The 15,363-nt window shown below is 37.3% G+C and overlaps 1 protein-coding gene across 5 annotated transcripts in view; it reads right to left on the bottom strand.

Moving 5' to 3' along the window:
* Positions 1-15,131, bottom strand: part of LOC149237329 (strawberry notch protein (DUF616)) — a 103,505-nt gene extending 88,374 nt beyond the window's left edge. The window contains exons 1-7 of one of the 5 annotated variants that reach the window (XM_089372628.1): positions 14,988-15,131; positions 14,067-14,657; positions 13,384-13,674; positions 12,968-13,184; positions 12,684-12,793; positions 12,376-12,575; positions 1,470-1,573 (exon numbers count right to left, since the gene is read on the bottom strand). In XM_089372628.1, coding sequence (XP_089228754.1) covers positions 1,470-1,573; positions 12,376-12,575; positions 12,684-12,793; positions 12,968-13,184; positions 13,384-13,674; positions 14,067-14,364 — 1,220 coding nt within the window. In that variant the 5' untranslated portion in view covers positions 14,365-14,657; positions 14,988-15,131. The other 4 variants (XM_089372631.1, XM_089372630.1, XM_089372632.1 and 1 more) reach the window with 4 other exon arrangements.
* Between the last annotated feature and the right edge of the window lie 232 nt (positions 15,132-15,363).

Genomic DNA, 15,363 nt, shown 5'->3' with positions numbered 1-15,363 from the left:
CATCAATTCAGATCCCATCAACACAAGATATCTTTTGTTCATTTGTGCGAAGGATCAAGAAGGAAAACAAGTCCAAAGTTGACCAGATCAGTCCACCATTGGCCGAACCTCTTCTGAGAATTTTAGTTGGGAGTAGGCCGAATATCTGTGGACAGGACAGCAGGCCAAAATTTGGCCTAGTTGACTAGACAAGACCAAATTCTCCTGAGCAGCAGTTTGACTTGGCTGTGGACAGTTTGACCAGGTTTGACCTGGATTATGTTGCTGGTCTGTTTGACTATACTTTGACTTGAAAAGATCAGATTGTATCTCTTGTTGAATTGAATAATTTATCTAGGAAAGGGTTGCTGGGTTTTTCCCTAGAAGAGGGTTTTCGCAGGGTAAAAATTCTTGTCTCTTGTGTTTGGCTGTCTCTTTATGATCCTACTGTCAGTTTTGTTTCTACTGTTGAGATCTTCTGTGTAATTACTTAATAATGAATGTGAACTCAAGAAGAACTAAACTACAAAATCATTAGAGTGAATTATCAGATTAGAGGGTCTTCAAAAATCAACAGGAATTGGTTTAGGACAGAGAAGGTTCAAGTTTTCTTGGTCTGCCGCATCATCCTTTGCAAGAGGACTGTTCCCCAGCACACTCTTCAAGCTAAGTGAGCAGCCCACCCTTTCAGGGTCGAGGCCATTTTCACACTGATTCGCCTACTTTAGCAAGTCTGGAGCTTCACCAATTTAGCAGTTTCTCTAGGGAAAAGAAGGGTGAAAAAGAGGCTTACCCATGGTTGCTTGGGATATATACAGCACAATAAATACTCCTGAATGGCTGAATACAAATACAATGAACGCAGACAAAAAGAGAGTTTGCTATAGTAGTCTTACAATACCCTAGGCAGCATCCATGCAACATGTTTAACTCTTGCTAACATGCCCACCTTGGGACACTTCCCTGTCAACAAGGCATCCACTTTTAACCATTTTATCCTATACTGTCATATACATTTCTCTCAACATGCACCTAGTGCTTCCTAATTCTGAAAGACTATCCTTGGTTAAAATATCCACTTTGGTCAAAATTCAGGCATCATTCGCATCATTTACTAGTGATTTATTTTTGTAAAAAGAATTTGCGATGTAACACCGTACCTGAAGTTCCAAATATCTCACTATCATTTAGCTATGGTTCCCTATTTCAAACACATTTAACCTCAATTAACAGTCAAACCATACTTAGGGCTATAACACTTTTATTAATGGGAAATTTGTCTTTCATGTGTCAATATGTTAACTGAACATCCATAAAACTTGGTGTTTCACCCACCGAGCCCATAACCTCAATTTTCAATTTTTTTGCCTGCTCTTGACAACTGTACTTTATAAGAAAGAAAAAAAATGAGATACACCACACTAGGTCAGCATGTAACAAGTAAACCAATATTCCTAGAAAGCTGAAAAATAACCGATAGAATAACCTACCTCTCGAGAATTTGATATGGGTCAACTACAAGCTCAAGCTTTCCATCGAGCCATAAAGAAAAACGCACATTTGGAAAAAGCCTGTGGAGCAACAACTTCGGAATCTGCAAATAAGAACTACGATAAATGGTATAATTCAAAAAAAAAAAAAACATTAAAGTGCAGCTCAGAAAATCAATAATTTGCCCAAATAAAAGAAAAATGACATTTACAAATTCTGTAAATAAATGCATGTGCATTAGATAGCACAGTAGCACAATTTAAACAGACACATGAAACAACACTATTTCCAGAGTTCCTTCATTTTATGGTGTTTTGAAGTCTCCCTTGTATTTCACTCATACGTCGTGTTCTCTATTTATCACCAGATTTCACATATTCAGAAATCAAGACAGCCTTAACCCCAATACTCAGACTGCTCACTCTAGTTATCTATGTGACCAGTTCAGACATCACCACAAAAGTAATATTTCTTGAAAGAGCAAGCCAATATATTTTTCATCAATATTATTCAATAAATATATATATATAGATTTTAACCCGTACAGAAATTATCTGTATACGAATTTTAAAAACAGAAAATAAACAATGGCGAGAGCATAACACATAAAACAAATATACACAGATTTTTCCCTGAATCCCAAAACCGGGGCTACCAGATTGATTTTTCATTATGTTCCTTTCAATGTTACAATACATATATATACATGCAAAAGCATCCATAAACCCCAATCCATTAACCCTGGATTAGAACATAACCGTAATTCCCTTGACTGGATCTATAAAATACCATGGCCCGAAAACCATCGCGTCCAAAACCATGTGGGAAATCAATGCACAAAACCATAGGTATGTCCACCCACCTAATATAGGGTCCAAAAAAATTTCCCGGGGTACTACCCCGGACCCCAGCAGCGCCCAGCGCAACATACAGGAGGGGCTACCGCCCCCCACACATGGGCTAGTCATGGAAAGAATATAACACAACCCAACATATCCTACCCTGATGGAAATGACATCCATTTTCAAGATTGGAATTTGGAGGAGGATATCTAAAAACTTGAAGCCAATTTTTTGGATTTGATGTTGCTTCTTTGTCTAGCTATTTAAGTTTCTCATATGATGCAATTATGATATGGTAATATTCTAAGCAGAGTGTGCTACAGTTAGACTTGTATGTGTACAAGAAGAAGAAATGGTGAAACAAAAAGATTTACATTTCCCTTGCACCTCTCATTCATTCTGCTGAAGTGTTGTTGCCTTTGAAACAGGCAACAAAACTGTTAAAAAAGAACTTGCATATTAGATTTTAAGCTTCTGTGGAAGTGTTGTTGCCTTTGAAACAGGCAACAAAACTGTTAAAAAAGAACTTACATATTAACCATCTAAGCTATACAGCGTGCCTCTGGCAGCAATCAAAATCGACAAAGTTCCTTGCAAGGATGTGACCATAGTGTAAATTCCAACCTTCATTGAATCTAATAGTGACAAGACGCCAATCAAACTAAATCGCAATGGGATTAACATCAGTGTCAAAAGTTTTTCTTTGATGGTCATATCCATCTTTAAAGGCAGCTAATTGCCGTCACGGTTTGCAATCACACAATGATTATATGCATTCCATTTAACATGAAAGTAAAACAATAGGATAATAACAAAACCATAAAAATCAAACGGTCTGTGATCTAAGGTATGGTATGCTTGGAGAAAATCAAATATTTTTATTGATGTCCAACAAATGACTACAAAAATAGGTCAATGAGATTAAAAGCATACATCCATAGAACTCTGCTAAGGTTTGAATAATTGTGAAAGGTTTGCATGCAATCATCATCCTTTCTGCAGTTAATGCACCAAGAGGCCATTCTACAGCCTAGTACGAGGGCAATGCATGATTCCATCCATGTTCAACATGGAGTTGACAGGCGTTCTTTAAAAAAAATACTCCAAATAAAAAAAATGTCGGCTATAATAAAAACATAAGTGAATATACATATTTGGCTAGATTTAATTAAAAGCATTATAAAACATTAAATATCCCTCCTATTGTGCTAGCTCGATTTATTTATTTTTTAATATTACAGCCCAGTATGAAGGAGATGTGGTAAAAATATTTCACTTTCACTCTCATAGCCATAAATTATTATACGTGAATACATATATTTGGCTAGATTTAATTAAAAGTATTAAATATCTCACTCTTATTGTGCTAGCTCGATTCATTTTTTTAATATTACAGGCTACAGCGCAGTATTAAGGAGATGTGGTAAAAATATTTCACTTTCACTCTCATAGCCATAAATAAAATGTTTCGATGTTTATATTTTATCTCAACTCTAAGAGATAAGGTAATTAAAAGTTAAAAATAAAAAATAAAATCTTATATTCACCTTAAAAATATTTCAATATAAGACTTAAATAAAAGTTTGAAATTCATGTTAACTAATATATTTCAATATAAGCTTCTTATATATGTATGTATAGAAAGAGAAAGCACACACATTTATACATGTTGGTCATAGTAAAATATTTCAACACCCACAAGGAAGAAATAATTAGAAGTAAAGTAATTCAATTTCTTTCCTACTAAGAGAAGTGTAATTCATTCAATTTTTAATATAAAATTGATATGTGATATTCAAAAAATACTATTACTAACAAAAATATTCAATGTAGGTCATAAATAAAATATTTCACTTTGCAAGTTTAAATAATATTGGCATGTATTTAAAAATATATTAATAAAAGCAATAATATTTTAATATGGACAATGTAGTTTATAAATGAAATATGTCCATGTCCATGTCAAGTATAACATTTCAATGCCAACTATATATATATTTGACATTGAAATATTTTATTTAATATATATATATATAAAGCAATTAAAAATTTAAATTCTTATCACTTAAACATTTTAAAACATTTCACTAGTCTCACAAGTTTACATTTTTGCCGGTATATTTTTCGGTTAATTTTGTCTAAAATCTAGCAAAGATTTGTTGGAATTGCAAATTTAATTTTTGTAGTCTACACAATCCAAGTGCTTGAGGGGACTTTCAAGGCATTGTATCAATTTATGCATTCAAAAATGCAATTTAAACAATGAAAAATTACACATGGTGTAATAAGAGATTTAATCCCTCTCGACACTTGATAAAGCTATGGTTCTCTCTCTCTTTCTCTCTCTCTCTCTCAAGTGTCGAGAGGAATTAAATCTCTTGAGGTGCAAACCCTTTTTCAAGTTTTGCACTCTAAAAGAAGTTTGCATATCAAAAGAATTAATCCCTCTCGGTGTTTGGTAGATCCGTGGTTAAGATAGATCTATATTGGTCATTAAATCTTACCATATTATATTTGGCCTAGCTGGGCTGACCGGCCATGGCCACTATCACAAGGTTTCTTGGGGGGGTCTAATATGGCTAGCCCTACCCCAGAGAATGTTGTTGTTGCTTCTAGAAGTTCAAACAGTATAGGAAGCAACAATGGTAACTGGAATAATTTTACAAAATCCAAGAAAGGATCCCGCAACAATTAGAAGAAGCCATGCTCTCAAAGTACAAGTCCTATTTTAACTCCTTTGGTGGAAGGTCAATGCATGTGGATGATGCAAGCACCTATCTAACCATCAACCTATCTGGTTTGTTATTTTGTAGATAGCCAATAAGATGTGCATCCATGGGACATGTTTCATCTTGAATGTCTTGCAGCTACAAAGCCACAGTTGTATTGCATGTATCAAAACCATTTGGAATTTGTTTATCAAGCTTTGAGGTAATGATGGGTGAATTGTTCCATGGGAGGATGCTATTACAAGAACAATAGCCTTTTTTTGTGGCTATGGCCACTAGATTGTTGTTGAAAGGTGCAATCAAAGCTAGGTCATCTGAAAAGGGTTTGAAATTGTGTCTTGAGCCCTTCAACATAACACTTTTGATGAAAAAAAGCATGTGGGTAGCCAAACTCTGCCACGTTATGAGGGTTGATGACATTCACCATGCCAAGGGTGCCCAATTTTGTGCTTGGTTGTAGTAGCATAAGACAGGAATATGCCCACTAAATCCTTATTTAAGGCACTGGCAATCAAAGAAGCAAGAAAGAAGATGTCTTCTATTAAGACAAAAAAAAGGGACTGATCATCCAAGCTCTAATTGAGCAAGAGATTGTTAATCATTACAAGATGGATTTTCAATTTCAAGGTGTTAATGTTGAGCAAGAGGCAACCAGGCAGCATTGCTTCAACATGTTCCCTGACAAGGTCAGAAAGGAGCAAAAGCACAGGTGTGACTAGAACATATCCCTAGATGAATTCAATGTTGCTCTAGGTGTGATGAATGATGTCAAGCACCCTAGCTGGCCAATTCCCTAGTGATTCTATGAGGCCAAGTAGGACTTTGTCAAGACAAACTTGTTGAAGGCATACAAAGACACGATAAGGAAACAATAACTTGGGACTCACATTGCTCTGGGTATCATGAAATTCATCCCCAAGGTAGAGGACATTGCTAATGATGAGTTGGAACTTGGACGTCAATTACTCTAGTTGAGAATTCATATAAAATCTTGGCTAAGGCTCTGGCTTTGAGTATAAAGCATATCTTTGCCAAAATAATCAAGATGAAGCAAACAAGATTCATCTGAGGCAGATGCATCCTAGAAAATGTTATTGTTGTGTGGGAGGGTATGGAATGGCTTCATGCCTTTGGCCTTGGTGCTCTTTTCATTAAGATCGAATTCAAGAAGGCTTATGACCAAAGTAAGTGGTCTTCTATAATTTTAATGATAAAGGTCGTGAGCCTCTTTTTTATTGGAGTTGTTCAAACATTTGTCAAGGCCTATGCTTGCATGTCCATCAACAAACGAAAGTCTACGGATGGTGGTTTGTTTCACTCAATCATACAATGCTCCCACTCATGCTGATTGTTAATTTTCTTAAAACTCTACAACTACTTATAGATGAATTTACTGAAAAATCAAGGCAACTGAAAACTAAAACCAAGTTTAACTTTTACCAAGATACAGAGTTTATTAACATTCAACATGCAGTGGAAAATAGTTGAGATAAAAACACATGCACACACAAATTTGACACCAGTGTTTTACCTAGGAAACCCAAATGGGAAAACCTGCATTCATTGTCGTGGGCTTTTATTGATTGTTTCTTGAGCAAATAGATCTTTTATAAATTTAGTATGTTGTTACTGCAACCAGTAAATAACCTCTAAGAAGGCTCTCACAAATCTCAGCCCCACAATTGTTCCCGGCCTGCTCCTTGATCACTAGTCTTGAACTTGAGAAGATGCTCTCGGCCCTGCCTCTTTATATCGGCCTGCACACAAATGTTTCCTACTGAAAACTAGTATAGGCTTTCTCTTCAAACTATGATCTTTGCTCCTCAATCAATGCGCTCTGCCAACAAGAATTATCCAACATTGTGCCTTCGTCCTCTTGTGTCTCAATAGATCTTCAATGCATTCAAGGAGGCCAAGTTCGAATGGTTGTTCACACATGTGCAACGAGTTCCTTTTGCCAATTAACTAGAGCAAGTCTCAATTACACTTGGATTAGCTCTCAATTAACTGGCTCGAGTTGCTCCTTGATTTCCTCTAGTTGTAAACTTAGTTAACTGAGGACTTAACTCGTCCTCTCTTCAATTGTCTCTGAAGTCTTAACTCATCCTAACTGAACTTGTCCCTGTAGTCTTAACTTGTCCTCATTGGACTTGTCTCTGCCACCTCATCCGGTAGTCTAATTGAAGAAAACTCCAACGAACTGAAGCCCCAACACTACGCATGCAATCTATTGATGACCATTCCAATGGAACTAGAAATCAATTCATCACAACTGAATTCTAACTTATGAATTCGCATTCATGTTAGAGAAAGACAATTTAAAATCTTTACTGGCTAAGGCACAAGTCAGAAGGCCTTCCTTCAATACATTTTATTAGAGTTGTTCAAACATTTGTCAAGGCCTCCACTTGCATGTCCATCAACAAACAAAAGTTTAAGGACGGCGGTTTGTTTCACTCTAATATACAATGCTACCCACTCATGTTGACCTTGTATGTAATGGTTGCGAAGTTGGTATGGATCTAATTAAGCAAATCCCACTTCCTAATCCTAAAACAATGAAGTTTTTGAATGGCCATTTGGCCAACAACTCCTTCCATACTAGGATGGAGGAGAAAATCTCTTGGGACAAAACAATTGAATGTTTGGAACTTTGCATACCTTCTTGTTAGCATCAAGCACAAGCATTCATTGGCTCAAAACTCAAAGCTCTTGGCAAAGCTAATGCCCAATGTCAAACTGCCTTGCAACCCAAGGGTGGTCCTAGATTCAATGGAGTGAAGTTTTCATGTTCATTCTTCTCCAAACAATTTTGGGAAGTAGTGGTGCAAAGGGTTGAGAAAAAAGATTGACAAATGGGTTTGATGAGGTCAAATTTGATCAGCTTGATGAAGGTCTGCAATTCTAAAAAGTCAAAAGAAGTCAACTTGCCGTAACCAAACAACAGACAACGATCAATGGAGCAGTCAAACGGCACCTCTTGAGCTTGGTCAAAGTCAAGGATACTCGACCTTCCTTAGTGGTCAAACAGCAACAAAAACAATTAACAAAATGGCAATCAAACCTGGTCAAATGATGAAGTCACCCTACGGTCAAAGCAATCCTCCAAGAATGCGGTCAAACCTAGTCAAATAGCTCCTCTTGCTTTGGTTTTTGTACCATATAAGGCGGTGTGCTAGGACAGATCCTTCCTTGGTCAAAATGCAGTCAAACAATCCCTTCAAAGTCCAAAAGTCAATGTTGGTCAAAGTCTCCTCAAAACAGAAAGTCAACGCAGGTCAAAACAACTCCAAGAATTTGCACGTGTCGAAGAACAGTTGCCTCAGATGTACGAACCAATCAGACGAGGAGAGAGAATGATGTGTGAGTGATGTGCCAAATGAGGTTGAGAGTCTATTTTATTTATATGCGTTGGAGGGGGATCAATTTCTCTAATTTGACCCCAAGCCAACCTTGACCAAATGTGCTCTTGTGGGCTTGACATAAAAAACATATTTCTCCTTGTCCAAATTTAGTGCTTCCACAGTCAATTTTCGTCCTCTCGAAAAGAGTAATTTGTCCAATAATCATCTTAGGCCAATGAGCTAACCAAAGTGGAATTTGGTCCAAGTTGCACATTTTAACACAAGTTCAATCCATGACCAGAAAGCATGCTTTGGAAGTTTTTCTTCGATAGTGCATAAACCAAGGCTAGGCAAATAATCCCACCAACATATATGTTTGAAGACACTGATCACTACTTCTACTCAAGTAAAATGTATTGGCACATTGTGGTTCAAGGTGCATGATAGGCTTTAGAGGCCATTGGACCTTTTTTGTTATGGAGAGATCTCTCCTTACAATCAAGTGTATGTTTCACTGATCATTGCATATGGTGGCCCCCCTTGTTGTAGAATGAAGGAAACCTATCGATCAAAACACCCTAGTTCTTGTAACTAGGATTCTAGGGCCAATGATTTGTTGGACAATCAAACAAGGGTTTGGCTTCCACAGTGAGAGCTCTAGTAACTTAAAATTGGCCGGGCCTAAAAAGATTAGGCTAGAATGAGTTCACACACTAATCGCAGACACTCTCTTCCTCAATTTAGGCTTGCAATCACCCCAAGCCTGGTGCAAGACTGGCAAAACAAGCACCATATAGTTTTCATAAAATATAAGCTCACTTTTGGCTACAAGTGTCTCTATGCTAAGCCTTTGCTCGAGGGTTGTTTGAACAAGATTTTGCAAGTCAAGTCCACGCGAAAAACCTACCTCTTTCAATGATGAGGCCTTTGGAAGCTAGCACTAGAACCAAAGAAAGTTTTTTCATTCAGACTTTAGTGTGGGGGGTCCACCCATAGATAAATAACTAATGTAACTAGGAGTCCAAAACCTTTGTTGTCACCAATATGAGCAAGCCAAAACCTTGAAATGCTCGTTACAAGTTTGTCATTAACCAAGTTCACTTGGGCGTAAGTAGAGTCAATGTGTTGTCAATATCTTCCTTGGGATATAGAGTTCCATTTTACTTGGAAACTTGTTAAGTGTTTTATTCTATAAAGGAAACTCAAGTAAGTAGTACTTAATAATATAGAGCCTTCATGAACTTTCTCGTGGTGAACAGTGCACTAATTTGTGCAAGCATATTCTTGCAAATCACAATGCAAGTGCAGAAGATTCAAATGGAAATGGTGAATTTACAATAGCTATTAGAAAATTTGGGGTGGGGCCCACTCCAATATGAGCAAGGAACCACCTGGCCCCTTTCATGCCCAATCATCCCACTAACACCCTGGAGACAACAGAGTGCACCACAAGGCTAGTGAAAAAAATTGTGAGAGGCAGGAAAACAAGGCAATTCACACCCTTCCACTACACAATGACAATTTTTCATTTATAGCACTGGTCATTTGGAGACTCCACAACACTTCAAGCCAACAAATCATGGTTGGGAGAAACCTATGGCTAATGTGAACCCTTAGGTTATTGGTTGAGGACCAGCCCCAAAGATCATGATGAGCCACAATCAGTAGTTGGCTTCATTATTTAGCCTTTCTTTTTCAGTGTTCGACCTTATGATTGTTGCTTTTTTGGATCTTTGGATATTCTAGAAATTTGTTTGGTTGTGGCTATATGTATCAGATGTTTTGGCCTGTAGCTAGCCCACTTTTTGAGTTTCTTTTATACATCCAATGCTGGTGGAGGCTGCACACATGGCCTACCTTTTTCTTGCGTAAAGGTTAAGTAAATATTGTTTATTAGTAGTTAAAGAAAGCTTTTTATGTAGACCAAAATAAAATTTCACTCGTTGTACTTCATAACAAATTACAGATTCATAACAGAACAGTACATCAAGAAACTTAGAAAGGTGCATTCAATGATAACTCAGACATAGGTTGTGGTTGTCTATAAAATCCATCCCATAATATCAGTGATCTCCACAAAAGGATGTAGTATATTTGACCCCCTAATCTCTGTTTCCATTTATCAATGTGATGCTTGATTATAGGTAATACTTACACACTCATGTTGGGTTGGGGTCAACATAGATCAATTGATATATATGAAGGCTAAAAGATGTGCAACAAATTATGGCTTGCTTCTCATCTATAATGAAGAATATGAGTTGCAACCTTCTTTAGTGTATTGCAAGCATTATAAGAAACCCATTTTATGGAATATCATTTGCAGCAGGAAAGTAAAACTCTGTTTCAAGCATACCTTCATTTGTATTTACAGACCCTTCCAACCAAAGGGTTTGAGACCTTCTGGAGGACTTCTTGAATATCTATGCCCTATAATATCTAAGGTTTGCCTCTCAAGAAAACCCACTTTCTATATTAGAAAATGGATATCTATAGTTTCAGTTCTTGAATCTTAAACCCATTTAAACCCTGAAATTGATTTACAACGTTAAACCAATACAGTAATAGAGCAGAACAAAAGAGTTGCCATATTAAAGAACGTTAAAACAACTCTAGGAAAACAGTGGTGGCAAAATTCCCAAGTGTGTGTTTCAATGTGAAAGAAGCCAGAATCAAATCAGAAAGTAAGGTGGAATGGATAAAAACTGTGAAATTATTAAGTGATTTCTTAAAGAAAACAAAAGAGTTACTATGTTTTCCATGCTTCTAGAGGAAGAGTTGGAAGATGAGCTACATCAGTTTGAGTTAGTGGTGCAAACTGTCCTGGGAAACATTCTCAAAGAGTAGGTTTACTCACACTATTATGAAGGTAACAAAGGATTTTATTGTCGCCAATAGCACATTTTATTGCTCATTATAATTGGAAGCAGGAAAATGGGTAAGTTTTGGAAATGGAATGGATTTTCGAAACCACACTTTCAAAATTCCAATGAACAGGTAATCAACATATCTATAGTTATACATAGATGAACATGTATGAATAGGAAAGAAATTTTAACTTGTAATTGATAACAAGGATCTAATACTGCTAATCTAAAACCACTTGAGGATGAAGAAATACACTTATCAGAATCTTTCAAATGACACAAGTTTCTACTCACTTCCAAAAAAAGAGCTTCTAAAATCATAAACAACAACAGAAGAAACGATAACTAGATCCCAAACTTCAAAGAAGGTACTTATACGCTCTGCCTCTATAGAGTCCAGAAAAAAGAAGAAGCCTTCTTCAAAGAGACACATACATATGTAGAATTAAGAGACAAAGTATAAAGTGACCAAGCTTCCTGAAAAATATATTAAGACCACTATTTCATGGCTCAGCCGCATAAAATTTAAAAAAGGTCTTTCTACAAGGGGACTATTCAATCCCATCCATTGTCCAAGTAGCTTTGAAATGAGATGCCCTTTAAAAGGCAACAAATATGAGGGCAAATCTCATTCTCATAGAGGTGATCCGAATCGGCCTCATACAATCCAAGTTCAAAATTTCACTGGTACTAAATTCTAAAACAGAAAATGACGTTGTACTCTATGATGAGAGAGAACATCCATTTGAGAGTCAACTGTATGCAATATCTTAAAAATCAGTAACAACAACCTCTCAGACTAATAAAAATCGAATATGCAAACAAGAATAACCTAATGTAGAAAACACAACCTTTCTTTAGTCTTTAGACATGATATAACCTGCCATTTTGCTTCCAGCTTGATAATTTTTGTGTGTTTCAAGTTTCAACAGTCTTAATACAAGGGATATCTAGTAGCAATGTACAGGTTAATAAATGGCCAAAACTCTGACTGGCTTCATGCCATTGTCCTACACATTGTTTTCCTCTTTCACTGAACTTCAAACGTGCCATTATATTCTTTATATGATCAGTAAGAATTATTGATTATTTATTGCACGCAAGGGAACACAAGAGGCCATACCTTTCCATTGCGTCGTGAATCAGGATAAGGAAGGTTATGAACAACCACAATTCTCCACAATCCAATCCTCTTTGAATCATCCAAGGCAGAAGTTTTCCTTAAGAAGGATTCTGTTTCCTCATCAATAAACATGAAAAAGCAGATGTCTCGTTTTGCTTTCTCACTAATATTTTTTGGCTGTTGTAACTCATCATAGTTGCCTGACATGACATAGAATACGTATTAACCATAAGCACTATATATGAAGTTTCTTTAGGCTACACGCAATTAATAACCAAGTTAAAATACTCTCCAATGGAGAGATATACCAAATATGGCTGAAGCAACAACAATCCCATGGCACTGCGCCATATCGAAGAGATCCTTTTTGTCAATATCAAACCCAGTTGCATTGCCTGGTGTACTTCCTTTTGCAAATCTGCAATAATGTCCAACAGCACCAAGTCATTTTAATCCTTCATAATAACTAACTGTTCAGTGTCTTCAAGCTCCATTGATACTTCAACCTACATAATCGGATGCTATGAACCCATCCAAAGCAAGCAGTTATTTTACATTCTCTAGATACCAAGTGGAAAAAGCAGAAGCTTACCCGCAGTGCACATGCATAGACTCTCGTATGTTGAAATAATCTTCCCGCTGCTTTAATGTTGGGTAGCCCCCAAAGTCAGAACCCCCATTCCCATGAGTTGCCATGGCAGATACCCGCTCTGTAACATATGTTAAATTATTGATAATAGGAATATCGGAAGGAATGGCAGGCATGAGCTGTATTGCCTTCTCAACCGGTAGGTAGCAAACTGGGCATGCTGTAAGAAAAAAATATATATATAAGCATCCAACAACTAACACAGAAGTCTGTGTAAATTCAAAAAGATAAAAATTTGGCAGCGAAATGCATGCTTTCCTCAATTTGAAAAATATAAAAGCTGTCACACAATTGCTCACTTTGTTTGCCATTCATCTGATTCCAACTACATGCTTTTAAAAGTAAAGACTGTAACTTACGCCGAGGTCCTGTTCGTTTCTTGTCAGCAGGAGGAGGTGGTAGAGAGAAGTGTTGGCATGGATGGCCTGATGGAAGGGAAGTAACTGGAAGCTGGATCGTACTCTTATTTCTGGGTAACGGCATAACAGAAGAAGTATTATTGACTTCAATAGGAATCCCTAGCTTTGCTGATTTAGGCGAACCAATGGGATGGCCTGGGTGACCGACCGGACTCTGTCGACTAGCGATGATCGTCATGGAGACCGTGGCCGGATATCTGCCCGGAACATCCAATCCCAATTCATCTCCGTCTGAAACACAGTTTACCAGTAACTGTTTAAAAATTCATCATGCAATCTAAGTCTTAAAATAAGAACTAAACCTAAACATTTTCCAGATATTCTACCCATCCCGAAGCATTTTGCTATCCAGATCCATTTGATTTGAGACTACCCATCACAGCCTACTCGTCACCAATGTGAGATTGATCCCAAAGACACTATTTCAACCAATCTACTGCCTAATTTTATCCAGATCGATGAAATCGCTCTGATTAAGTCAAATTGAAACAACTACCCATTTCACATGTCATCAAACAAATGCAGAGAAACCCAAGTGACGAATCCCCAGTGTGGTGCATTGTGGTTTGGGTAAAAGCATAAATCAGTCAAATTATAGTACAAAAGCTCATAATCATCCATACCTTTATTGAGAGTGAACAAGAAGGAGATGAATACAAGTAGTGAAACCAATACCAGCAAAGCCATTCCAGCCTTCCTCCTACTAGCAGTTCTGCAGATCCAGACACCTAATCTCTCCCTGGGGCACGGACTGACACCCACCTTGCCTATTTTTCTCGGATGGAGAGGAGTGCATGAAGATATTACAATACTTTGCTGCTGTTGAAGCCATTGAAGTGATCCAGTACTGTTCGAGCGCTGACCCAATCCTCCGTTCATGATGGTCCCTTCTTCACAGATCGCCCTTTCATCTCCCCACATGCATTAACCATTCACGCCTCACACTCAGAAATTTGTATGATTGGGATTCCTGCCCCCTTTCATCTCCCCGCATGCATTAACCATTCACGCATCACACTCAGAAATATTTATGATTGGGATTCCTGCGCAATGCAATCCCTGCACCAATACAATTTAGGTTTCTCTCGTGCTCTTCTTCTCCATCATGCTTCATTGATCACGAATTCTCAATCTCTGACCCTGCGAACCTCTTCTTCTCCATCATGCTTCATTGATCACAAATATCTCAATCTCTGACCCTGCGAACCTCTGCGCTGAAAGACACAACGTGATTAATTGGTTATTAAATCTAACTCAGCGCAAGAAATCAAGAAATATGAAGTGGGTCAGGAAGGAACAGAGCTGGGTATTGTGAAAATGTGAATAAACATGCTTCGGTGCTTAATTTTCCCCCTTTTCTACCCCTTTCTACATTTCTTTTAAAATACGTGCTACGGTGACGGTTGGAGGGTCCGCTTTGGATTTTAATTCAACCCAGCATTCTCCTGTGTTGGGATTCCTCTCACCTCACAAATTTGTTTCTCCTCTTCGATTCGCTATTTCCTTAACCTTTGATTTTGATAGGGCACTCTTGCTGATCTTACCTGGATGATCTTGCTTGGATTTCAGTTCCAGTTGCTCCTACGAGCATTAAATTCAATCCAACCCCAGAGCCTTCAGAAGCCCATATGGAATAGAGGCCGGTAGTAAATTGGAACTTTCAAATTCTCTTGATAAAGACTAATCCCATTGTTAATTTACCTCTTATTCCGTGCATGCTTTTTTAATTCTCTTGATGAAAATCTATTTGCATGTAATTTTACCGCTAATAAAGGCTAATTCCATTGTCAATCTACCTCTTATGCTGTGCATGCTTTTTAATTCTCTTGGTGATAACGATTTGCATGTAAATTTACCGCTAATGGTAGCTTACTTTTTAAAATTCCGCAATAAGTTTTTTAATTCGCTCACGTTCATGTT

This window comes from Pinus tabuliformis, chromosome 8, assembly GCF_031772625.1.
Source record: "Pinus tabuliformis cultivar Carrire ecotype Pingquan chromosome 8, CPIR1, whole genome shotgun sequence".
Taxonomy (NCBI): Eukaryota; Viridiplantae; Streptophyta; class Pinopsida; order Pinales; family Pinaceae; genus Pinus; species Pinus tabuliformis.
Note: the sequence above shows the minus strand (reverse complement) of the source record. Positions and strands in the feature narration are given on the sequence as shown.